This window comes from Sorex fumeus, unplaced genomic scaffold (genome assembly GCF_029834395.1).
Source record: "Sorex fumeus unplaced genomic scaffold, SorFum_2.1 ptg000044l, whole genome shotgun sequence".
NCBI classification, from domain to species: Eukaryota; Metazoa; Chordata; class Mammalia; order Eulipotyphla; family Soricidae; genus Sorex; species Sorex fumeus.
Genome location: NW_026606101.1, coordinates 10,695,764 through 10,721,571, shown reverse-complemented (window position 1 = coordinate 10,721,571; position 25,808 = coordinate 10,695,764). Strand labels below are relative to the sequence as shown.

General features: G+C 57.3%; 4 protein-coding genes across 5 annotated transcripts in view; 1 reads left to right on the top strand and 3 right to left on the bottom strand.

Moving 5' to 3' along the window:
- The window catches only part of MMP24 (matrix metallopeptidase 24), a 44,658-nt gene extending 40,001 nt beyond the window's left edge, over positions 1–4,657 (top strand). For both annotated transcript variants that reach the window (XM_056121636.1, XM_056121638.1), the window contains 3 exons: positions 611–749; positions 2,095–2,361; positions 3,785–4,657. In XM_056121636.1, the coding sequence (XP_055977611.1) occupies positions 611–749; positions 2,095–2,361; positions 3,785–4,122 (744 nt within the window). In that variant the 3' untranslated portion in view covers positions 4,123–4,657. The remainder of the gene's footprint in view (positions 1–610; positions 750–2,094; positions 2,362–3,784) is intronic.
- A 2,189-nt stretch (positions 4,658–6,846) lies between these two features.
- MMP24OS (MMP24 opposite strand) lies at positions 6,847–7,175 on the bottom strand. Its single transcript, XM_056121620.1, has 2 exons — positions 7,112–7,175; positions 6,847–7,038 (listed from the first exon to the last, which is right to left on the bottom strand). The coding sequence occupies exon 2, from the start codon at positions 7,033–7,035 to the stop codon at positions 6,883–6,885; it is 153 nt and encodes a 50-aa protein (XP_055977595.1). The 5' UTR covers positions 7,036–7,038; positions 7,112–7,175; the 3' UTR covers positions 6,847–6,882.
- A 534-nt stretch (positions 7,176–7,709) lies between these two features.
- On the bottom strand, positions 7,710–17,247 carry EIF6 (eukaryotic translation initiation factor 6). Its single transcript, XM_056121774.1, has 7 exons — positions 17,104–17,247; positions 16,831–16,950; positions 16,636–16,721; positions 13,158–13,333; positions 12,243–12,419; positions 11,906–12,087; positions 7,710–7,978 (listed from the first exon to the last, which is right to left on the bottom strand). The coding sequence occupies exons 2-7, from the start codon at positions 16,935–16,937 to the stop codon at positions 7,969–7,971; spliced, it is 738 nt and encodes a 245-aa protein (XP_055977749.1). The 5' UTR covers positions 16,938–16,950; positions 17,104–17,247; the 3' UTR covers positions 7,710–7,968.
- Positions 17,248–19,269: 2,022 nt separating this feature from the next.
- Positions 19,270–25,492, bottom strand: FAM83C (family with sequence similarity 83 member C). Its single transcript, XM_056121938.1, has 4 exons — positions 24,995–25,492; positions 21,824–21,991; positions 21,530–21,654; positions 19,270–20,695 (listed from the first exon to the last, which is right to left on the bottom strand). The coding sequence occupies exons 1-4, from the start codon at positions 25,490–25,492 to the stop codon at positions 19,270–19,272; spliced, it is 2,217 nt and encodes a 738-aa protein (XP_055977913.1).
- Positions 25,493–25,808: the final 316 nt, after the last annotated feature.

Sequence of the window (25,808 nt, the reverse complement as noted above, 5' to 3'; positions counted from 1 at the left end):
CTGTGTGCAGAGCCCATCACCAGACTCTTGGCCCATAGGGCTGCCTTCAGCCCAGACTGTACTGCTAAAGGCACTCCCCCTGGCATCATTCCCCTGAACCCTGTGTTTGTGGGTGAGACACTAAGTACTGTGCCCAAGGCTGCATGGGTATCAGTGGAGTGAAGTCACACCCGAGTCTCCAGGGACCCCCCACGGTTTGCTTCCCAGGGTCTCTGCCCCGTTGGATGGTGCAAGCCTGGAAGACGGCCCTGTGCCTGGCTCAGGAACCTCCCCCAGCTCTTCCCCAGAGCCTCATGTCAGCAATCCTCTGCTGCCCCCGTGTGGCCACTCCTGGCCCGACACCATCCCTTTTGGCTCCACACCTGCCTCCCCTTCCCAAGCGTGGTGCGGTCTTAAGGTCCCTGGGGCAAGCCAGGACATGCAGCCAGTAGGTGGCTTCTGTGAAAGTCAGAAGCAGAGGGTGGAGAGACTTTATGAAGGGTTGCGGGTTGCAAGGCAGGCCCGGGGGAGAGGTTCTGTGGTTGAGCGCTGAGCCCCAGGATTGAGATCATTCTGTTCAGAGGCAGGGGCTTGCCGTGTTCTCTCTCTCCTCCCTGCTCTGCACCCCCAGGATCGCTGGTTCTGGCGCTTGCGCAATAACCGGGTGCAGGAAGGCTACCCCATGCAGATCGAGCAGTTCTGGAAGGGCCTGCCCGCCCGCATAGATGCCGCCTACGAAAGGGCTGATGGGAGATTTGTCTTCTTCAAAGGTAATGTGGCCTGCGGGGAGGGATTCCCGCCCTCTGCGGACACCCACCCCCATGGTCCCCATCAGGGGGGCACAGATGCTCACCCAGGCCCCATCAATTCTCACCAAGACTCTGACATCAGGCAGGACGGCGGGGGGTTGGGGGAGCTGCAGGTGGGCGCTGCCATCTGGATCAAGAGCAAGTGCCCAGATTGTGGGGGTGGGGGTGCACCCCGCCCTCATGTGTAAGGTGAGAAGGGAGGGCCCTGTCTAGGGCTCACAGGGGTGCAAAGCCACTCTGCAGGGCTGGGCAGGAGCCCAGAGGGAAGAGGCCACACGGCCGGAGAGGTCAGGGCACAGGGCTTGGCCCTGAGGGGGTTTCCCATCGGTGACTGGACTTGAGCCCAGGTGGGAAGATGCGGTAAGAGGATGATGGGATCCCCAGGGCAGACTGGGTTTGGCCCAGAGTTATGCAGGGACAGGCGTGTCCAGCGGGAACGATGGGACAGAACGAGGTCTGGTAGCACTTGCCTTGCATGCAGCCAGTCAGCACCCCATTTGGTTCCTTGAGCCCCACCAGGAGTGACCCCTGAGCAGAGAGCCAGGAGTAAGCCCTGAGCACTACTGGGTTTGGCCCCAGAGTAAAGTAAAGGCCCTCCCGTTGATCATCTATTTGCTCGAGTGGGCCCAGTAACGTCTCCATTGGAGACTTTGTTGTTACTGTGTTTGGCATATCGAATACGTTGCCAGGCTCTGCCGTGCGGGCGAGATACTCTCGGTAGCTTGCCGGGCTCTCCGAGAGGGGCGGAGGAATTGAACTCGGGTCGGCCATGTTGGCTGCGTGCAAGGCAAACGCCCTACCGCTGTGCTATCGCTCCAGCCCTAAAGTAAAAAATAAAACAAGGGTTCATGAGAGACAGACACTACTGAGAGGAGGAAAGAGGGGTTCAAGGCTTCTTGTTGCGGCCCTCTGGAAGGTAGAAGGTAATGAGGAAGGAAGCCCCCTGGACTGCAGACAGGCTGATGGGTACTCGGGTCCTGGGAGCTGGGTTCAGTGGGAGGCATGTGGGGTGCAGCCTCCCTGTTGGGGGCTTGGGGGTGTCCGGAGAGGCCAGCGAAGTGACAGGGAAAAGAGAAAGAGAACAGGGCTGTAGTTGTGGCTTCTTGTCTGGCCCCCTGAGCCCTGCCTGGGTGTCAGTCTCACAGGGGGCAGCAGTGCCAGCCCAGAACTCTGTTTGCTCAACATTCACCCACCTCCCAGCCCCCGTGTCATCAGGCCCCATAGAAGGTGCGTGAGTGGCACCTGCCCCCCCACCCCTGGCACCCAGTAACTGGGAAAGGCTGATCCTGGCTCCTCTCGGCTGCAGGTGACAAGTACTGGGTATTCAAGGAGGTGACGGTGGAGCCCGGGTACCCCCACAGCCTGGGGGAGCTGGGCAGCTGTCTGCCCCGAGAAGGCATCGACACAGCACTGCGCTGGGAGCCGGTGGGCAAGACCTACTTTTTCAAGGGCGAGCGGTACTGGCGCTACAGTGAGGAGCGGCGGGCCACGGACCCCGGCTACCCCAAGCCCATCACCGTGTGGAAGGGCATCCCGCAGGCTCCGCAGGGAGCCTTCATCAGCAAGGAGGGATGTAAGTGAGAGCCAGGCGGTGGGGGGCGGGGAGATAGGGTTCCTGGGGACCTGTGCTCAGAGTATCCAGGTGTGAGACACGCCACCTGGTGGCAAGACTGATGCTTCCTACTGACCCTGTCCCCACTGAGAGTGAATTCTCTCACCAGCCAGCAGGCTATGCTTGCCCCGATATCCATGGGCCTCCATCACCTGTGCGGTCCCTCAGTGGCTAATTCTGGAGAGCAGGGGTGGGTATAGGCGGGTCACTGGGCAAGCCTGGGCAGAGGGGAGAGAACCCTAGTGACGATCCTAAGCTGCTCCCAAAGGCCCTCACTGCCCCGCTCCCCTCCCAGAGCTTCCCACGGTGCTGCAGGACCTCCCGCCGGGTGCAGGCGGACCCCGTGACTGCTGGTTGAATAGACACATGCCCCTTGGCCCCTTACCATGAGTTTTCCCAGTTTTCTCCTCTGGGGTGGTCCCGCTGTCCTTGAGCTCAGCGGGGTGATCCATGGGCAGAGACCCCCGCCTGCTGCCCGCCCCCGGCTGGCACTCTCTTGATTTCACCCCCTTGATTTCACACAGTTGGAATGCATCACCCTCACTCACGCTGTCTGTGCAGCTGGGAGGGAGCAGGAACTGAGTCTTGCATTGCACCGCAGGCCCTAGTCCAGAGGCAGGAAAGAACCGCTGGGGAGCGGTAAGGGAGCATCAGAGGCTCTCCAAGGAGGTGCCACCCGCTGCAACACGTGGCGACTCTTCTGAGAACCTTTACACTTCCCAAGAGACATGCCAGAGCCAGAGAGAGGGTCATGGCTGAGCTGGGTGTGTCCACATAGGACGCCAGGTTGGCCCCTCCACCACTGGTCGTCCAAGACACAGCAGAGAACAGAGCAATGTTGTGACCATCCCCTCCCCCAAAAAGGAAACAACTATTGCTGGACATCTTGGGGTACTCCCCAACCCCTGGCCAGCAGGTCCCAGCCACCTGATCTTTGCTGGCTGCTGATGTGTCCCAAGTCACAAGGATCACCTCAGATAGCAGCAACAAGGGGGAAGACAGGGTCAGCAAACTCCACACCTCCCCGTTTGGCTTAGGCAGGAGCGGCACTGTGGTCCCTGAGCCACCAGGCCCTCGGCAGGGGACCCGAACTGACCCACGGGTGACAGGGTATGTGTGTACAGTGACAGAAAGAGAGCCCGAGTTTGGGAGGTGCTGGAGGGGCAGGGCAATGCCCACTTACAGACCCTGCATAAGACCCAGGAGCCCCCACCCCCGACTGGCATGCACAACCCTCTACACACACACACACACACACACACACACACACACACACACACACACACTGCTCCCTACTCCTCACATCCGTGTACCCCTCCACCCCACCCCATTGTCCATCTGGCCCCGGACCCTGCCCCGTGGGCGACCCGGCCTGTCTCTGCAGATTACACCTACTTCTACAAGGGCCGGGACTACTGGAAGTTCGACAACCAGAAGCTGAGCGTGGAGCCGGGCTACCCGCGCAGCATCCTGCGGGACTGGATGGGCTGCAACCAGAAAGAGGTGGAGCGGCGCAAAGAGCGGCGGCTGCCCCAGGACGATGTGGACATCATGGTGACCATCAACGACGTGCCGGGCTCTGTGAACGCGGTGGCCGTGGTCATCCCCTGCATCCTCTCCCTCTGCATCCTGGTGCTGGTCTACACCATCTTCCAGTTCAAGAACAAGGCGGGCCCACAGCCCGTCACCTACTATAAGCGGCCGGTCCAGGAGTGGGTGTGAGCAGCCCGAGCCTCTGTGCACTCGGTCCGGCCAGCCAGGCCCTTCCTCGTCAGGGTCTGAGGGCAGCGCTGGCCACCGCCCACCGGGGCCAGCAGGGCCCTCGGCCAGGGGTGATGCAGCGGAAGTGGCGGGGGCTCTGACCCAGGCCTGGGGCCGGGAGTGACAGCGCTGCACCCCAGGGTGGGTGGCTGGCACCCAGCTGCCAGCCCTCTGTCCCGGGCCAACTGTCCCCGCTCAGGAGCAGTCAGGCCTGTCCGCAGGAAGCGGTGAGCATGCTGGGAAGCGCCCTGTGGTGACGCTGGGCCCCTCGTCTCCGTGGGAAGCCAGCACACGCGCTCTCGGCCCCATCTGGGAGAGCCCACCAGGCCTGGTCCCTTTCTGCAAACACCTGCTGGTCAGATGTCCCCCACCCCATCCCCACCCCCACCGTCTCCCAAGGCGACAGGACCCCCGTTGCCAACACGGTGGGCCACAAAGCTGGGTTTCCCCTGCTGGCAGACAGCAGCTCCCTCAGGAAACCCATCCCCCACACTGGGTCTCACGTGAGACCCCAATTTCGGGTCACATGCTGCAGGCAGGGCTGTGGCCCAACTGGGTCTAACGAGGACCCAGCTGTCACGTATGAATATTTAAATGTCCTGTCACTACTGTTTTAAAAGTCCCATTCTGCAAAGGCTGCTTGAGGCTGTAGGTCAATTAGACGTGACTGTCTTAGTGACAAGGCAGGCCCTCCCCCAGGCGATAAGGACCAAGGTGCTGCCAAGGCTACTCCAGTGCCCACTGCCCAGGAGCTGGGCCTTGCTTTAGTGAAGCTAAAGGGCTGGAGTAGAGGCGAACCTCATTTCCAGAGGCCGAGCTGGGTCTGTGGGCATCCTCCACTAGCCCCCATTAACCCTGCCCCTCTTCCCACTCTGCAGACCCCTCTGGAGCCCGTGTCTGCGGCTGGGAGTGCAGCCTAGGGAGACCCAGGGCAGCCTCCTGAAGGCTGAGCACAGCCCAGGCTCGGCGCTCGGCCTGGAAGCCGTGCTGAGGCCCTCTGGACCCATGTTCCTGCATTGCTCTTCCGGAAAGGGCACCCCTAAACGGGCAGCAGCCCCAAGCAGGCCCTTCCTGACTTCCCCAGCTCCCGCTCTGCAAAGAATTCCTAAGGCTCAGTCTGCCTCACACTAATCGCATAAGGGGTCCTGCCAGCCACTGAGGACCCCGAGGCCAGATGTGTGGGCTAAGCAATGCCCACGGGCTCTCTGCCAAAGCCCAGGGGAGGTGGCGAACTTCAGGGTCCATGCTGGGCCTTAGATGCCACCCAGATCCTCTGAGCCTTCGTGGGCCTTGCCCCGACCTGTCACCTCCAGGCTTTGGGTTGGCTTAACCCATCGTAGACAGGGACTCCAGCTGCCCTAGGAATTGTCTCCAGCAGCCCCTCCCTCGTCCCAGAGGGACCCAGCGGGCCCTCCGTGTTCCTTGTCATCATTCTTGTTTCTTTCTCATTTTGGCCAAGGGCGGGCTCCCTGGGGCAGGTGGAGGAGAACAACTGCGGAGATCTTAGTGATTCGTAGGTTTGTACAGTGTTTTATACTTTACAAAGCACTTTATTAGCTCACACCTGTCCACTCACATCAACTCACAGAGGCCCAGGGAGGCTGGGGGTAACTCTCGCTGTGCCCTCAAACCAAGCACAGAGCGGCTGTTACTGACCTTAGCTCTCCAGGGGTTCACTGGGCCTGGGTCCCCACCCAAGGGCCCCTCTAGGATCCAGGATGAGATCAGAAGTATCTCTTTTATCCATCTTTTCCTGGTCTCTCTTCCCCCTTCCTGGTCCCTCTCCACTTCCTCAGGTTGGTGCTCTCACTTCTTGAAAGCTCTAGACCCCCCAGCCACCCCTGGCTCCTGGGACCACCAAGGCCAGCTGACAGAGCAGGAGATGAGGCAGCAGCCCTGGCTGCAGAGGTGAGGGATGCAGGGCTCGGCCTGGGGGCTTCGGTCTCCGTTCTCCTGCCTTGTGGTTGTCTATTTGTCCACCACCCCGGAACAGGGCAGACGGGGGCCAAGCACTGGGGCCCCAGAGCCTCACATCCCCTCAGCCTGGGGATCATCACAACATTTCACTGTCGGTCACATTTTAAACTGATCAGCCTTTGTATGTTTTTTAAATCATTTCTAAATAAAACAAACAAAAAAAAAAATACAGAGTGTGTCCTTTCCCTGGGACAAGGGAACAAGCATCAGGGCCTAAAACTGGCCTTAGATCTGGACGCAGGGGAGGACAAGAGGTTTCGGGGTGTGTGGGCCTACCCCCCATCTCATCAGCCATCCCCTCTCCCCAAAAGGCTGACCCCTGAGACCCAATGTTCCTGGTGTGCCAGGGTCACAGTTCGGTAACATCGCACTGGGCTCCGAGAGGCCGCCAACTCCCCGAGGAGAGCGGCGGCGGGGTGAGGTGGTGGTCACAGTGGCAGTGAGGTCACTTCTCTCCGCAGCCGGGGCACCCTGACCAAGGTCGCCGGCAGGATCCCAGTTCTCAGCAGGGAGAGACGAGGCGAGGTCGTGTCGGCAGCCACGGCCTTCCAGGCTGCTGGTGTGGTTCTGGGAGCCGCTGACCGGGAGGGCTGCCGCGGGTTGGCGGGCAGCAGGCTGAGAAGCAAACCGAGGCCAGAGCCACCAGAACAGAAGACGGCAGGACGGCGGCCGGGGGGGGGCAGGCGGGGCAAGGCGGCGACCAGGGTCAGCGACCTGTCCTGACTAGTGAGGGGGCGCGGTGGCTCAGTACCAGGAGGTGCAGGCGATGAGGAATCGCACGTCGTCCAGCGGCCCCCAGGGCCCAGGATCGGGCCGCGGCCGCTCGGGAGCCGCAGGCTGGGGCGGGGGTTGTGCCGGCTCCGGGGCGGCCTGGCCGCCGCTCAGCCCCGCGCCCATGGTCTGCGGGGTTAGAGAGCGGTCAGCGGGGCTCCCGGTGCCCACCCCCCGAGCCCCCGCCGCCCCAGCCGCTCACCTGGAGCACCGGGACCGCAGACGTCCGGGACCCACAGCGCCCACCACCCTAGCTCCGCTTCCGCTAGACGCGTGGCGTCACGGCGCAGACCCCGCCCCGGGGCGGGCCAAACAGACCACGCCTGCAGCCCAATCCCAGCCCGCGCCCCGCGACAGCCAGGGCCCCGCCCCACAGCCAGCGGACCCACCTCGCCAGGGCCCGAGCTAAGGGCTGTCAAGGCGGCCTTTCGCCAGGCAGCCAGGCCAGCGACCAGGATGGGTGGGACCATGATTATGACAGGAGGAACCGCTCAAAAGGCTAAGCAGTTAATTTGCACGGAGGGGCCCCAGTTCGATCGCTGGTCCCAGAAGGCCCCTACGCCAGCCCAAGGGAGACCTGGAGTAGGTTCTTACTCCAAAACCCCTAAATCGGAGGCTCTGCTTGGAGGACTTGGTAAGCTCCTTCACCCTGGCCTGGGACGGAGCCCCAACAAGGGCAGAGGGGCAGGTGTGAAACTGGAACTCGGGGGTCAGTGTGCATTCTCACCCACCTGTCCCTAGAACAATGGGGAACAGGGGGTGCTGGCTCAGCCTGAACCCTCTAAACAACACATCCAGAATGGCCAAAAGCAGCTGCTCTTTAATGAAAGTGGCACAGGAAATCAGGGCCCTCAGCAAGAGCCACCAGGTCTGACAGTCAGCACAGTGGCAGATTTTTGCAGCAGGTATACAGAATCAGGTGATGGGGTCAGGTGAATCAGGTGAACCCAGTTCCGGTGACTCCGCTGCTTCCAGCCAGCACCCAGTACAGACTGGGTGGGGCATGGAAAGCGAGTCAAAGTCCAAAGCCAGGAGACCAAGACCGGGAACAAGGGTGACTCAGGTGAGGCTGCACAAAAAAAGGAAAGGCAGTCAGTAGGTGCTTCCCCACCCTCCACTCCCAAGGAGCTTCCCTCCGCCCTTGGGCTTTTGTTCCTCACCCCTCCCAGGATTTCACTGTCCTGAGTCAACAATTCAGTCCTTTTCAGGCTTTTGATTTTAACTCCTGAGCCAGGGATCAGTGCATGCTTTTGGTCAAAGGGCTGACTGGATGCTTTTCATGTGGGGGCTTGGGTTTGGTCCCCGCAATAGAGACCCCAAGAAAAGTAGCCCCTGAGCACCAAGTGTGGTCCCAAAACAAAACACAATAGCCCACAGACCTAAAATTGAATATATAGGTAGAGTCCTCAAAACTGAAAATATATCTTTTCCTCTTAACGTCTTCCATACTTTCCAATTCTGTAGCGCTTTCCTACTCCATGTCTGCATATGCAAATACACACTCACTTCCAGAAGCCACTACTTTTTGTTGTTGTTTTGGGGCTATATCCAGCAATGCTCAGGCCTTATTCCTGGCAGGGAATGATCAGCTGCATGCGAATAAATGACTTTTATGAAACCTTGGTTGAACTCAGAAGGTAAAGCTATTGGGAACCCACAGATTTGCACACAACTTAAGCCACCTTTGCAAGCTGCCTAAGAATTATGTGGAGGAATCCAATACAGGGGTAAGATACTTGTCCTGCACACAGCTGACCTGGGTTCAATTCTCAATGCCCATATTGTCCCCCGAGCATGCCATGAGTGATCCCCTGAGCACAGAGCCAGGACAAAGCCAAGCAACACTCAGTGCAGCTTTAAAAAAAAAAAAACCCAGCAACTAAAAGAAAAAAAAATGTGCGGTCATCTCTCCCCTGCTATGTATGTAAAATTTAGAGGCAGGATATAGAACTAAGTTGTCTGTCTAACCCACTTAGACTTATGACAAAACCTTAGACTTACAACAAAACCAGTAAGTATCATGTTAATGAATAAACGAAGATGGGAGTATGAAAAAAAATATGCCCATGGTTAGTTGGGGTCTATTTCTTGGATGTCTTCTATTTGGGGGTTTCTATTCTCAAAACTCCTGCACTAGCTGAATGAAATCAGTATGCTTCGAAAAGGGCCCTCAATGCGCAAGACCAGTACCTCTTACTCTTTCAAAAGTAGATTGCATCCCAGAATCTCTGGAGTAGGGTCTAAGAACACAGTTCTTATTTATGTTATTTGTTTTGATCCTGGGCATCATATGGTCCCCACATCCCGCAGTGTTCAGGGTTTACTCCTGGCTGAGTTCAGGAATCACTCCTGGTGGCTTCAGGGGACAATATGGGGTGCCAGGGTAAAACCTGAGTTAGCTGTGTGCAAGACAATCTACCCACTATACTATAAGGCCCCTAAGAACTCACTTTTAAAAAAAACTCTTAAGGGCCAGAGAAATAGTATAGCAGGTAGAGCACATAATTTGCAAATGTCAGGTGAGGGTTCGATCTCTGGCCCCCTATGGATTCTAGAGCACTTCCAGGTATAATCCCTGAGTGCAGAGCCAGGAGTGAGCCTGAGCAAAGTGAGGTATAGCCCCCAAACAAAAAAAGCCAAAAAGAGGGCTGAGAAAATAGTCCAGTGGTTGAACACATACTCTGCACACTGGAGGCCTGGGTTCAATACCCTGAACGGAATGGTTGCTTGAACACTGCCAGGAGCTGTTCTCAACACTGTTGTGATATGATCCCAAAACAAAAACTCACAAAGTCAGATAACTGACTTTGTGGGATCAATTTTTTTTTAAGCTATATCCACAGTGGTACTTAGGGGACCATATGATGCCCAGGATCAAATCCAGCCCTTCTGCATACCATGCATGTGTTCAGCTCACTGAGTGGAGGATAACATTGGCTTGTCCTTTCTCCCTTGCCACAGGGAGCTTAGGTTTATTGGGTTACACCCATCACTGTGCTCCCCAGTCACTCCCATTCCATTGTTTATCTGTAACCTTTTTCTCTGTGCTCTCCTCCCCAACCAGTAAATCAGCTTTTTACCTTAATCAGACTGTGTTAATTTGTTAAGGTCAGATCCTTCTAAGGACACTGAACTTGTATTTTAAGTTAATATTGTCTTTCTTCTCTCCTTATATCTTTTAAATAGTTTACTTTAAAGCAATGGCCTTTTTGTATGGACAAAGGAAGACAGTTAATATTATGCTTTGTAACTTGGGAGTTAACTGACTTCAATAATATTCCCTCCCAGGCATCTCCTTTCTCGACTTAAGCCTGTTACCCTTAGTTCCTAGCACCCCAAAAGCAGGGTCCCAACGAGGGACTGAGTGGACCCAGGGTGACCTGGGAGCTACCCTGGCATCAAAATGGGCCAGGCCAAAGTGCCACAATACTCAACTATAAGTATAAATATAAGTTGAGAGCATGGTAATGGACAAATGCTGTCATGATCCAAAAGTAACTACGAGATTAGGACCCTGCTAGGGATAGCAAAGACTAATTTGGCCTGAGCACTGTAGTCTGAGATCGAGGTGACCCCAGGAGAGCAATTCTATAAGCTTAATGTATCTCTTACTGTGTCCATACAAAATAACTATTATGAATGTTTATATGTTTGTTGGGCTGGAGCGATAGCACAGCGGCAGGGCATTTGCCTTGTGCGCAGCCAGCCCTGCTGAGCCGGGTTCGATTCCTCCACCCCTTTCTGAGAGCTGGCCAAGCTACCAAGAGTATCTCGCCCACACAGCAGAGCCTGGCAAGCTACCCGTGATGTATTAAATATGCCAAACACAGTAACAAGTCTCAAAATGGAGATGCTACTGGGCCCGCTCGAGCAAATCGATGAACAACGGAAGGACAGTGTTTGTTTTTTTTTCTTGTATATGTTTGTTGGACAAGGAGAGGAGAAACACACCCATGGGATTCCACTCTTGAGCTGAATGAAAATCTGTCCTAGAAGCTTCCCCTGAGGGAAAGACTTTACCTCTGTTGACTGCATGACCACAACCATGTATAATTATTTCCCCTACCCCTCATGATTTGGGATTTAACTAGGACTGTAAGATCGAAAGTGGTGGAGAGAGAAGCAGAGGGAGAATCAGAAGGTATGGAGATGAGACTGGAATAAACTGCAACTGACACCAATCAGCTTGGCCCTCATTCTTTCCTTTGTCTGCCCATTGTCATCGGCCTCCCCGGGGTCGCTTAAGCAGCGTGAGACCACCGAATGAAGGTGGCCAACAGAAAGAGCCGCCGCCAAAGGCCCCTCATATTTTATTTTTAGTGAATATACAACTGAGTCTATTCTCCAGTCCTTAACTGAAACTTTAACACTACCAACCCTCCAGTAAATTCCAAGAATAATCTGATGGTTTTGTTTTTTGTTTATCTTTGGTTGGGGGGGGGGGTCACACCAACAAGTGCTCAGGAATTACTCCTGCCAGTGCTCGGGGCTGACCCAGGTTTCATCTCCAGCATCCTGTATGTTTCCCCGAGCACTGGCAGGGGGTGCCCAGGACTAAGGGCCGAAAGAAGAAAGAAGGTCAGAACACAGCCATGGTCAGTAAAAGGCGAAGAAATACGAAATCAGAGGGAGCTGGAGAAACAGCTCAAAAGGCTGAGCACCTGCTCTGCCTGTGGGAGATCCAGGCTCAATCCTGGCACCACATGGTCCCCCAGCACCGCCAGGAGCAATCAATGAGCATGGAGCTGGGAGTAGCCCATGGGCACCATTATGCGTCTCCAAAGCCCAATTTCCCCACTGACTTCCCAAAAGATAGAGGGAGAGCTCTTCTGAGGGGAAACTAAGCTGAGTTTTCAAAGAAAGGAACGAGCAAACAGAGGCTCAGGAAAGGCCTGCTCCTGAGGACAGCCTACCAGCACGTACAATGTGTCGTTCCGATTGTAATGCTACACAAGTCCTTCCCAGACCTTCCAAAGGCAGAAAAGAGGAAAGATACCTGTCAATAAGGGAATCCCGCATGCTGGTAGCAATGGTGCTGGGCTGGGCTTCATTCAGCTTGAAGACACTCTCCACAACTGACAGCTCTGTGCTGGTTGTGTCCAAGCCACAAAAGGCACACCAGTCATTCACCACCATCCCAGCGGCAATCACCTCGCTGCCTCGGTTCACGGTGCCTGCCTGCCAAGGGATGAATTGAGCACAGATCAGCCATTACTTCTCCCCCTGCCAAAAAAAGATTCTACCCAGACTCTGCTGCCTAACCCCAAATCCTGATTCCTGAATTCCAGGCATGGTGGTCAGCAGGAGACATTCAGCTGAGCAGGAATACTTACCACCAGGGGGACCTGAAGAAGAGAAGACAGTTCATCCTGGTCCTCAATTGAAGTCTTGGGATGGACCAGGCCGCCCTGGTTGCTGAAAACGGAATAGCTTCCTACTAGCACCTGGTCAGCCACTGTCTGTCTGAAGACTTCCACCTTGAGCACATCAGCCAGGATTTCTTCTGTTTCCTGTTAGCCACAGGGTTGAGAACTTGCAGACCAAAAAAGAGGTCTCCACTCCCAGAACCACCCAAAGTGAGGCTCCCTAAACCCCTCATTGCTGTCATGCAGTTGCATATGAAAGCCGGATAGCCTGGAGCAGAGTAAAGAAAGGTCAGCTATGACGACCTTGACACCAAGCATTATCTGACAGCTCCTCATATGAAGCTCTTCCCTCTAACCCACATTTAAGAGTTCAACTGTTGGGGCCAGAGCAATAGTACAGCAGGTAGGGCATTTGACTTGCACATGTCTATCTAACCCAGGTTCGATCCCAGCATCCCATATGGTCAAGTGTGCCCCCCCCGCCCCGCCCCTCCATGCACCACTAGGAACAATTACTGAGTACAGAGCTAGGAGTAACTGGGAGTAACTGGGCACCTAAGCCTGAGCACTGCCAGGTGTGACTCAAAAGCAAAAAAAAAAAAAAAAAAAATCAAAGGGGGGGTTCTACTGTTAATCTTGTTGCACCTCTCTCCTGCCCCAGGCTACAGGACAAAATGGATTAATCTCCCCAGTTTGGATGAATTAATAGCTTCAAACATTGACCACACCATGGAAGGTCTTTCTTGTCACTATTCCAATGCATCCCTGAAACGTGAGAACTAAGGTGTATAAAGAAAGAAGAGTCATTTGAGAGGCAAGAACAATGATTAACCACAGACGAGGCTGTGCCTGTGACTCTTGGGTCAAACTGGGCTAGCTCACCCTGTCCAGATCTGGATGGACTAGTGCCACGTAGTCGTTGCAAGTGGTGACATTGCCCAGAGCTGAAAGACGCTCCTCTACCCGCCGGATCTGCACGGAGTCTGGGAGGGAGTTTCGAATGTGTTGCAGCTCCTGGTCAGTTGTGTTGTTGGGTACAAGCAGACCATGTCTGTTCCCTGGACACACACAAATTAGGGAGGACAAAGATGCACCATGAATATACAAGATGCCTGGTGAGCCCCAGAGGCTAGGGGCTAGGCATTCCCAGTCCCGGGAAAAGCCCAGATCCCAATACTCCGACTCAGCAATCTGCAACACCCACAGGAAGTCCCAACATCCCACTCACCTTGCCATCATCAACAGAGTGGAGCTAGCAGAAGCACTCTGGCATTAGTCACAAATTATACTTAGAAATTTAAGCTATCAGAATGAGGGAGCGAGGTTGCAAGATGTGCTTTGCATGCGGGAGCCCTGGGTTCAATTCCAACACTACATGGACCCCAAGCACCATGTGGTGTGAAACATGCCCTTCCACAGAGACGTGTGCTACCCCCAAACACACCAGCATGGCAAAAACTATGAAAAGATCATCCACGCCAAGTGTTGGGAAAGACAGATGAAGCAACAGAAATTCTCATGTATTTTCCTGAGCCACACCTAGCAGTGTTCAGGGGACATGTAGTGACAGGGATAAAACCCTGGTTTCTTGCACGCAAAGCATGTGCTCAGCCTGTATAACTAGCTCTGACTCATGCATTCCTAGAAGTGGCAGAGGGGATCACACCCAATGACGATCAGGACTTGCTCCTGGCTCTAGGCTCAAGATTCACTCCTGGTGGTGCTCAAAGGCCCGTAAGTGGTATTAGGCATCGAACCCCAGTTAGCTGCATGTAAAGCAAGCACTCTACCTGCTGTACTAACTCTCCAGTGCCCCTCTCATATATTCTTAACAGTAAACTGGTTAAGTACATCAGATAATTATCTGCTATGGTTTGCTACGTTAAAATATTCACATACCCTATCAAAAAAATATGTGTTCACTGAAAAATACAGCACTGTCTGTAATAGAAAAAAACTGAAAACTGTCTACTATCTGACCAGATGAGCAACACCCTGTGGTATATTTATACAACACAGTATACGGTAATAAATATTGACAGTGGGCCTTAGAGATAGTGGGCAGGGCACTTGCACTGTACATGGCCTACCCGGATCTGATCCCTGGAGCCCCATATAGTCTCCCGGAGAGAATTATTGCTAAGCATTACAAATCACAAATCATCCTGTTATTCGTCGATTGCCTCGAGCAGGCCCCAATAACATCTCCTTCATCCTAGCCCTGAGATTATATTCAAGGCTCTTTAGGAGAATGAGACCCATCATTGTTACTGGTGTTTGGCATATTGGGTACGCCACGGGGAGTTTGCCAGACTCTACCGTGTGGGCAAGCTACATTCGGTAGCCTGCCAGTTTGTCAAAGTAGGAATGAGATGTCATAATAAGATGTCGCACGGCCGCAAATGCGGCCGCGCGGTTCCAGGAGCTGGTTTTTATAGTCTCTGAGTCTTGGCCGCTGATAGGATTACACGGCTGGAGAGATAGCACAGCGGGTAGGGCGTTTGCTTTGCACGCGGTCGACCCGGGTTCAATTCCCAGCATCCCCTATGGTCCCCTGAGCACCGCCAGGAGTAATTCCTGAGTGCATGAGCCAGGAGTAACTCCTGTGCATAGCCAGGTGTGACCCAAAAAGCGAACAAACAAACAAACCAAAACCAAAACTATTCTGAAAAACTGCTAAGCATAGAGTCAAGATAAACCTTGAGCAAAGCTTAGTCCTGATTTGGGTGTGACCCAAAACGAAAAATTAATGGATTAGTTTTGTTTTAGGGGCCACACCTGGCAGTACTCAGGGGACCATATGCAGTTCTAAGGATCGAACCTGGGTCGGGCACATACAAGACAAGAGCCCCACATGCTATACTATTTCTCCAGCCCCCAACTATATCTTGATAATAGCTAACCTGGCTATCTCAGCAAGGCCTAACTCTGGACTCCCAAATTCAAAGTAACTTTCATCAGTTTTTTTGGTTTATTTTTATAAATGTGGGGGGTGGAGGCAGATGAAAAGCCAGGGCAATAAAACAGCAGGTAAAGCACTTGCCTTGCACATAAGCAGACTCAGTTCAATCCCTAGCACCCCAGAGCATCCCCGCCCCCCCTCCCGAGTCCAGCAGAAGTGACCCGAGTACGGATTATAATTAAGTTCTGAGCACCATCAGTGTGGCCCAAACCCCCCCCCCAAAAAAAGGAAAGAGTGGGGCAAGATGCTCTCCCTCGTTATTTATGCCAGAATTTTGCTTTAAGTCCTAAGGTTATGGGCTGTCAGAGTGTTTACCCAAATAAGAAAGTGTTCAACAAGTGTTATTAGTGAATGTTGTGAGTTCCCATTCTGTAATTCAAGGAGCAAAGTAGGGTGCTTAAAAAAAATTTTTTTTAAACTAACTTTGGTTTAGAAAATATGAGGAAGGGGAGAGAGGAGGGAGCCCCATAAAGTAAAAGAATTGTACAGCCCTAGGTGGGATGCTGGCAACTCCAGGGCAGAACACTCTAGTGAAAGGATTCAAGAAAAGTCTTAATAAAGATCTTCCTAGGGCGGAGGAAATGGCTCAAGTTGGGAATCACCCCCTTGCCCAGGACCAAGTCTCTGTCTGTCATCTCTCTTCTACTATCTGTTTCACTTTCACTCTGTCCCTCACTATCTGTCTCTCACTCTCATTGTCTGTCTCACTGTCTCTTACTGTCTCTCAGTGTCTGTCTCTCTTACTGTCTCTCACTATCTTACTGTCTCTCACTGTCTCTTACTGTCTCTCTCAGTTTTGAACGTCATCAAGATTTTTTTTTCTAAATAAAGCATGTAAGCCAGAATCAATGAAACGAGCTCTGATGTGACCCCAAACAAATCCAGCAAGGCGAGCAGGCAAGTGAGTGCGGGAGGGGTCCGGCGCGACGCCCAGCGAGGTGGGAGAGCACTCCGACAGGAGTCGGGACCCGAGCGCTCACACGAGTGTGCGGCCCCGGCCGGCCAGGAAACCCCGAACCCTGCCGCCTTTGGGGGCGTGCGGAAACGGATGCTCGGGGAACAGCGACCCAACCCTTGTACTTCGGACTCTGGGTGCAGAGCCCGGTGAGTCACCGAGGCCATGAGGACCTGGCTCCCCTCCCTGGGTGTCTCCCTGACGGGGCGAGGGGGTCCCGGTGGGTCGGGATGCACCGAACCGGACCTACACACTGCGGACCCCCACCACCCCCCAGACTCGGGCGGAGATCACCGCCACCACTTCACCCGCCGACCCTGCCGAGAGGTGAGGTCCGGCCGGCCCCGGGGCCTCAGGGTTCAAGGCCGGGAAATCCCGGGGGAGGGGGGTCCACTCCGCGAGACCCCCACCTCCCACTCTCCCCCCTCCGGGGCCGCACTTACCCACACACATGCGCCCGATGATCCGGCAGCCGGCGATGGACGCGTGCACCACGGGGATGGTGTCGGAGAGCTCGCCCTCGAACACGCTGCGGGGTCAGGGGTCGGGGGTCACGGCGCGGCTGCCCCCCCACACACACCCCGGCACCGCCCCCCCCCGCCCCAACTGCCCGCGGCGCCCCGCGACCCCCGCCGCACCTGTAGAAGTTCTCGGAGCCTCCGATGGCCACCAGGCAGTAGGTGTTGGTGAGCTTGGCGAAGCAGCCGATCTCACAGTTGTTCTCGAACGACGCCCGCACCGCCATGGCACCTGGAAGGCTGCGCGGCGGAGGGTCGGGGGGCCGGAACCGCGCCCGGCCCCCCACGGCCCCGCCCCTCCGGACCCCGCCCCCGCCGGCGCGCCCTAGCGCCCCCAGCCCGCGGACCCCCGGCCCCCACACACACACACACCCGGGGCCCCCGCTTACTCACCTTTCTAGTCTCTCGTCACACAGTCTAGCCAGGAAAGTGCAGCCTCCACACGCGGCACCGGCCGCGTCTCCGACCCGAGTCGGGCTCCGTTTCCGTTTCCGCCTCCGCCCGAGGGGATTTCCGGGAGGGCGGGCCACGCTCGCACGCGCCCTGCCGCTCTAGCTCCGGACTGGGGGCCGACTCTATGCTCCGGAGGCCCCGCCCCGGTAACACCTTCCGTCCTCCCCTCTCGCGCCTGTCCTTCTGGATCTAGGGCCGGCTGGATGTGAGGCGGGAGCTAAGGAGGAGCCAGGGAGGTCTCGCCCCAGAAGGGGTGGCTGAGGGAGACATTTACCAAAGGAAAGGAAAGCCTGGGGAGGTGTGTGCGGGGCTGACCCACGCCCGAGCTAGAGCCCCCCTTCCTTCCTCCTCCCCACCCCGGAGTCCCGAGGAGAGTGTGAGAATCAAGGGAAAGAATCTGGGCTGGGGAGGATGAGGTCCCAGCAGGTGCTGGAGAGCGACGAGGAGGCACGAAGCAGGGTCTGGACAGAGAACTGATTTTAGTTGATTTCTGTCCCATTTGGGACACCCAGAGTGGGCGAGGGAGTGGGCACTGTCCGGTGCCCATTTAGTGCCTTTGCAGGTTGGTGCCTGCTCACTGAATAGGAACCACCTCGTGTTCCCAGAACAGACAGTGGCGGTCCAGGGACCTGGTCTTTGAATGGGGTGAACTGTGCCCCGTGTTCTGACAGATCTGCCAAGACCCAGAAGGGTCTCAGAATGAGGGCAGAGGGAGCCTAGAGCCCTTTTCCTCCCCCACCCTTAGTTCCACATCCAACTATTCCCCTGCCCCCAAAGCACCCTTCCTGGCCCTACCTCCTTCAGGAGAAACCAGGCTACTACTGGGTCATAGCACCACCGCCTTTATTGATTTGTACAGGTATCTGCGCCACATGAGCTCAGAAAGGGCCCCAACATGTCAGAGCCTGTGATTCTAGGGACACACACAGTGTGTGTGTGTGTGTGTGTGTGTGTGTGTGTGTGTGTGTCCACTGCCTCTACTCCTTTCACTGGGACCCTCAACCTCCCTCAGCTTCCTGCTCTTCTCTTCCTGGAGTCCCTCTCTCCAAATCATCCCTGTCCTTGTTCTCGATCCTAAGAACAAGGCTCTAAGAAACTTTCCTCTCCGCTCCTAACCCTACGTTTCTTCCCACCCATGTCCTGCCTTGCCCACCCTCCAGTACCTGCCGCACTGACCCCAGATCTCCAGGTCCTAACTCTGACTCACCCTCAGTCTGATGCCATCGTGGTTGAGACTCAGATCAGGGCGTGTATGCATTGGGGTCTGTGTGTCCCCGGATCCCGAGGGCTGCTGGTGTGTGGTGGAGTCAAATGCCAGTGAGCACCATCCCTGGGATTCTGTTTGGGTTTATCTGTGCAATATTTTTTGGGGGGAGAGGCATTTTGTGGGTGCAGGGGATACTGTACAGGTATCTGGTGCATATCTGCAATGTGTGCACAGGGATACGTGAACAGAGACATGTGACATTGGATACTGTGCCTTATGTCATTGCAGAAAACCCCCTTGTGAGACAGAAACACAGTGAACCCCTACTCTGCCCATACTTGGACATTCTCCACACCAGTCCTCTGAGTTTCCTGGGCCTTGGCATTTTGTTGCGGTTGCTGTTTGAGGGCCACACCCAGCGATGCACCAGGCTTACTCCTGGCTCTGAGCTCAGGGATCATTCCTGGTGGGGTTCCGGGAACCATACGGGATGCCGGGAATCGAACACATGTAAACCACATGCAAGGCAACCGTCCTGCCTGCTGTACTGTCTCTCTGGCCCCAGGACTTGGCTTTATGAAAGAGAAAACTGAGGGCATGGGCTGTTACACAGCAGTAGAGCCCTTGCCTGGCGTGGATGAGGCCCTGGGTTCAATGTCCAGCACCACCCCTACAAGGAGGAGACAGAAGACCTCGCCCCCAGAATGTTGTGAGGATAAAAGAACAGACGGAATCGGTGACATCCAAGAGCCCAGGACGGGAGTCTCGTGTGCTCACACACGTGTACCAGAAGCCAGAGCTGAGGCAGAGTCCGACGTGGGTCGCGGAATAGCCGCTGCCCACGAGAACGAGGGTAGCATCGCTGTGGACAGAGGGAAACCTGACTCCCTGGGCCATGCTTAGGACTCAAAGCGGCTCCGGAGCAGCTTAAACTTGGATTTGTTGTACTTAGTGATGAGGTCCAGCTTGCTGTGGCCCAGCGTCAGCCGCTTCTCGTCCCCAAATAGGCCATTACTATTGCCATTGCGATGGCCCCCCGGGGCCGCCGTGGGGAGGCCAGGCTCAGGCCCCACCCTGGCCCCCTGCAGCTGGTGATACTTAGTGATGAGGTCCAGCTTGCTGTGACCCAGAGTCATCCGCTTCTCGTCCGCGGAGCCCGCTCTGGCCTGGCGCGCAGGGCTTTGCCTGGGGAGAGCGTTGGGCCCCGGGCCCTCGCCCCGGAAAGGGCCAAACTTGGTGATCAGGTCCAGCTGGCTGTGGCCCAGGGTCTGCCGGCGCTCATCTGGGCCCTGCTTGCTGGCCCTGGCAGAGGAGTTGTTGGCTTCGGGGGGCACTCTGGAGCCCGCAACCTTGGGGTATGGTGCCAGAAGATCCAGGTGGCCGTGGCTGAGCTTTGGGGACAACCTCTTGTCCTCGGGGGTCTGGTCTCCAGCTCGGGAGGAACCTGACTCAGGGCTGTCTCCAGCCCCCTGGGCCAGGGGCAGTAGGTCCAGCTGGCTGTACCTCTGCCCGGGGCACCCCCTCTTCTCCTCTGAGGCCTGCTCACCAGGCCGGAAGGAGCCCAGGTTAGGGGAAGCCCCAGAATCAGGGCCTCCTGCCTCCTGGGCTCTGGGAAAGGGCACGAGGAGATCGAGCTGGCCGTGGCTCTGGCTCAGACACACCTTCTCGTCCACGGTCTCCAGGGCTGGGCCAGGTACCCAGCGACTCCGGGGCGGGCTGGGGCCCTGGTTTCCCGGGAGCCCGTTTTCCGGGAGCCGGGACAGGACCGGCATGCCCCGGGAGAAGGGGAGGAGGGGGCGAGGGCGAGGGAGCAGAGGTGTCCCCAGGGCCAGGGTCAGGGGGCTGGCACTGCTCTGGTTGAGGGCCGGGGAGGATTGAGACCAGGGGGATGCCCCCAGCTTACCCAGGTTGGCTCGGTAGGGCCCCGGGGGGTCTGACAGCTGTCGCTGCAAGGAGGGTTGGCCGTTGGCCTCTCTGCGGGCAGGACCCCGGGCTGAGGACCCCGGGCCCCCGTCACTGCAGCCGCCGCCTCCCGGGAGAGCCAGGTAAGAGGAGCGGCCCATGAACGGGGCGCGCTTGACGCTGCTGAGGCTGGTGCTGGAGGGCGGCGAGGATGTAGGGCTGGGGATGCCCGGTCCGAAGGGCAGCGCCACCGGGGGCGGGCAGGGCGCAGGGGGGGTCAGCGGGTCCTCCCCGCCGCAGAAGCCCTCCACGGGACGTGACTCGGCGTACAGACAGCGGAACTCGCGGTCGAAGTCCTCCACGATGCGGCCCCGCAGCTGCAGCATCATGCTGGTGTGCGCCTGGCTGCAGAGCCACGTGAAGCTGGACAGAGGGTTGGGCGGGGTCAGCGCCTGGAGCCGACCACAACGCTGGCTCCGCTCGGCCACACGGGGGCGCTAGGGAGCGGGCAGGGCTGGAATCCCGTTGGTCAGGCCCAGCTCTGCTCCGGGAGTTGAGCCCGAGGATTTCTCTCTCAGCGCCTATGTGCCCATCTGCAGAATGGGCAGGGCCAAGGTTCCCCCCAGTCCCACCAGTTCTGAGGTGCAACTGTTCCTTCCTGTGTTAAGGACATCAGTCCTTCCACAGAGCGAGTGCCTCTCATCCCAGCCTGTCCTCTCTCTCTCCCTCCCCGCTCCCTCTCGGTTTTTAGGCCACGTGAGCGATGCTTAGGGATGCTCAGGGGTTACTCCTCGCCCTGCACTCAGTAATCGCTCCAGGTGGGCTCAGGGGACCATATAGGATGCCAGGGATCAAACCTGGATCAGCCACATGCAAGGCAAGCACCCTATCCCCTGTACTATCTCTTCAGCACCCAGTGTAGAGTGTTCTTTTCTTTTTTTCTTTTGGTTTCTTTTATTTTTTGAACTTTGGGTCACATCGGACGATGCTCAGGGCTTCCTCCTGGCTCTGTACTCAGGAACTAATCCTGGCAGTGCACAGGGGACCCATATGGGATGCCAGGCATCAAAACCTGGGTGGGCCACGAGCAAGGCAAATGCCCTTTTCCGCTGGACTATCACTCCAGGCCCAGCCTAGGATGCTCTTGATCTTGTCCCTAAACCCAGCGCCCTGTCCTTCCTGGCGCTGAGGGGAAGGATGAAAGAGGCGAGTTCATAGCCGCCAATCAGACCCTCCTGACCTGCCCCGGGGCCTCACCTGTAGCTACCAGCCACCACCTGCTCACAGTCGATGAGGACGAACTTCTCCAGGGCCTGCCCTGTGAAGCGGCGGCCGGCCTTGCTGCAGTAGGTGTCCCCACACGTGCTCCGCACTCTCATGTTCTAGACCAGACGGAAGCCCAGGTGAGGGAAGGCAGAGGAGAGGGGGGCTCTGGCCCCGTGTATACCCCAGATCGGCCAAAGGAGAGGGGTGCCCTCGTCTCACGGAGCCTCATGCCCTCCGGCCACCCGCAGACTCCTCCGCGCTCCCTGCCCCCTGGCCCGTGCTGACCGGCAGGTGGCCCCCATTGAGGTCCATCTTGTAGCACATCTCCAGGAAGTGTCTCAGGTGCTCCTGTGACAGAAGCAGGTAGACAGGGACCCCGCGCCGCCCCGAGGCCTCCATGAGGTCACACAGCAGGTCCATGTCGGTGAACACATCCATCACCACGGCCACCACCTGGGGGCATGGGGTTGGGGTGGTCAGTCCTACCCAGGGCCCGGGGACAGGGGCTGACATGGCAGGAAAGGGCAGTGACCTGGGCCCTGGAGAACAGAAGCAGTAAAGGCATCGTGTGCTCAAGGCCATGAGGTGGATCCCCAGCCCTGCCCGGTGACCCCGAGCATTGGCCAGCTTGTGAGAGGTTATAAAGAAAGCCGGGGGAGGCACTGCCCTGCATTTCAGAGCCTGTGAGAATATCTGAGCCAGAAGGGCCGCTAGTGGTAACCTTGCCCTGAGCTCTAGAGGCTTCGCGGCCTTGAACCCCTGGAAATCATGCGCCTTTTCCTGAGGACAGAGTGTTTCCTTGTCTTGTTTTTGTTGATGGGCTACATCTGGCTGTGCTCAGGACTTACTCCTAGCTCTGTGCTCAGAGATCACTCCAGTAGGGCTCAAAGGACCATCTGGGTGCTCAGGGGCTAAACCTGGGTCAGCCTCGTCCAAGGCCAGTGCCCTACCTGCTGCGCTAATCTCCGGCCCCCAGGAGGGCAGCATTTATCATCAGATTCTCAAGACTGTCCCTGTGAAGGCCTGGGACTTTGGCATGTGGGGAAACTAAGGCCAGTGGGAGGAGGCAGAGCCCAGACTTCAAGCTGCTGCCTGAGGACTCACACTCTCCCTCCCCAGCCAGTTCCTGGGGCTGCAGAGGCCACAGTGCCTTTCGTAGCCCGGAGAAGCTGCAGTAGTCTGAGATGGTCCCCTCCACCATGACCAGTTTTCTGCTAACCTGAGGGCTTGTGTCTCCCTGTCACACGATGGACTGCCTCAGAGAGACATTGAACCCCTATGCTGTGAAGCCCTACAGTGGCCCCCGCCTGCGGGCAACTCTGCCAGTCTAGGCTGCAGGGCAGAACGAAGCCCTCAGGTCTGTTCGGCCTGTTTGTTTGAGGCAGGGGGAACACGCTCAGCAGTGTTCTGGGATGACTCCTGACTCTGTGCTCAGGGGTTACTCCTGGCAGGGATTACGGGACCATATGGGGTGTCAGCGCTCAAACCCCAGTTGACTGCATGCAAGGCCAATGCCATACCCGCTCTACTGTGCTGTTTTTGTTTGTTTGTTTGTCTTTTTGCTTTTTGGGTCACATCAGCAATGCACAGGGGTTACTCCTGGCTCTGTACTCAGGAATTACTTCTGGCAGTGCTCAGGGGACCATATGGGATGCTGGAAATCGAACCCGGGTCAGCTGTGTTCAAGGCAAACGCCCTACCTGCTGTGCTATCGCTCCAACCCCTACTATGTCGTTTTGTTGTCTGTGCTCAGGAGTTTCTCTCAGTGTTGCTCAGGGGACCATGGAATGCCAGGGACTGAACCCCCTAAGCATCCTGTGAGCAAAGTGTGTGCTCAGTCTGTCGAGCTATGTGTGTGTGTGTGTGTGTGTGTGTCCATGCATGCACATGTGCGTGTACGTGTACACACATGTGATGCCAGGACTGAACCCAGGTCTCCTCCATGCAAGGTCTGTGTTCTGTTGCACTCCATGGCCCCACACACAGCTCTGGAGCCAGGATGGGGGGACCCCACCCCCTGCAGCTTCCTCACTATCTGGCGGGGCGAGTGGCTTCCTCAGGCGTGACACGGGCTAATGATAGCTCCATCTCCGAATTATGGGGCCTCCCTACACGCAGCAGCTTCTCCATAAACACGCCTTTCCTGATGCCTCCCCGGCCAGCCAGCATGGGCATCCCAGCTCACAGCTTGCGGGGAAGTGGTCCCGATGGGGAGCCAAGACGGTGGGGTGCTGGGGTCTTCCCGAGTGCAAGGCTTTCAGGGCTGAGGGGAGCAAGGTCTGTCAGGGAGGGATCAAAGGGGCCGCGGTGACGACACCAGCCGCGGGTACCACCTCACTAATGACCCCGTTCCTGTGCCGGTCAGGCCTGGCCCTCCCCTGCCCGGGGCACAGGCGGGCCAGCCAGGGAGACTCTGCCAGCATCTGGCTCCTGATCTCTGCTCCCCTGGAGCAGGAAGGACACCCCCTGGGCCTGCCATCCCCCCTGGGATCCTCTGACTCACTCTGCAGTCCCTGACGCCGAGGTCAGCGCTCCTCAGAGGAGGCTGTACGGGCACCCACCACCCCGCCAGGCCCCCAGCTTTGCTTTCTCGCGAGTCCCTGACCCCACTCCTGAGCCTCACAGCCTCCGCTCTTGTGCTGGGGGTTCACAGCTAGAAGCCCAGGCCCACACCCCAGGCCAGGAGCAGGGACCCCTTTCTGGAGCCTGGAGCCCTGCGTGCTTCACCCACAGACTGGTCTCCCTGAGCATGTCCCAGCCCCACTGTTTTCTCTATTGTGGGGATGGCCCAGATGTTCAAGTATGGGGGCCATAACTCTTATTTGGGGATGGAGGAGGTTGGGTCACACTCAGTGGTACTCCGGGGATACTCCTGGTAGGGTTTGGGGACGGCCATAAGCGGTGCTGGGGACCAGACTGGGATCAACTGCACGCAAGGCAAGCAGACATCTGAAAGACGCGCTGAAGGTAGGCCATGGACCGGGGTCAGAGAAGGAAGCAGCTTCCCCCTCTGCAATATACACAGCATCCTTTCTCAGAGTGTGTGTGTGTGTAGTGGGGCCGGCATTTGCCTGGCACCCGGCCAACCCAGGGTTCCATCCCCAGCATCCCACATGGTCCCCTGAGCCCACCAGGAGTGATCCCTGAGCATAGAGCCAGGAGTAAGCCCTGAGCACAGCCACGTGTGGCCCAGAAGCCAAAAACAAACCAGAACAAACAGAGTCTGTGCGTAGTCCCCGAGACCCATCCCATGTCTAGGTTTTTTTCTAGAAGTTTCTGGAAAGCCAAGGAATGACCAAAGCACATGTCCACCCACTCAAAGTTTGTGTCCTGCTAGAAACCGGAGAGTCTACTCCCAAGACTTCCCGCAAGCGGCTCTGTGGCCTCAGGTGGGCACCCTTCCCTCCCCAGCCTCCTCCCTACCCGTGGGAGGAGGGGTGTGGGCAAGGCCCTTACCGTGCGGGCCTGGCTGAAGAGGAAGCGCAGGAGGTCCTTGATGTTCTTGGCTTTATCCCGCTGGAAGTGGACCACAGCTTGGGTGGGGCTGAAGCCTGTGGCCTGCGGGACCTCGGGCCAGCCCAGGTCCAGGTCCGGGGGGTCTACGTCGGAGGCCATGGGGAAGTAAGTGCCTGAGGTGACTTCGGAGAGCAGGCTGAGCCGGTCAGGGCCCGAGGCCTCTGGCCCCTGGCCGTCGCTGACCTCCGGGCCGCCCCGTCCATGGCTGCTCATGTACTCCACGTCCAGGGCACTGAGGAAGGGCAGCTCGCGCTCCTCAGAGATGACCCGCAGGTAGGCAGCCTCGCCCCGCTCCAGGAGGGCATCGGCTGCCAGCCGGGCCGCCTCGCTGTGCTGCAGCACCAGGGGCGAGCTCTCCCGCCACCAGGGCCGCTTCAGCTCCTCCACCCGGCCCCTCAGGGGGCCCGCCATGCCCCCCGCCCCCAGGCCTGCGAACATGCCTCGCTGCTGGCTGCCCTCACCCTCCCAGGGAATCCATGGCAGGCCCCCCCCTGGGCTGCCGCCTCAGGAAGAGGAGCTAACAGAGCCGCCTCCTGCCCGCCTGCCCCGCGTGTGGCAAGGCCCCCAGTCCGTTGCCACCCTAATCCCGAGCCTGGCCCCGCCCCATCGCCCCTGGCCTCGGAACCTGTCGGGTCAGCCTCACCTGTCTGCGGCTGTCCGGACTCGCCCAGGCCGCGCCCCCTCCTTCCCCCAGCCTCCCACCTCGCCCGCTGCATCCTGCACCCCAGCCTGTCCCCTCCTGCCTCCTGGAACT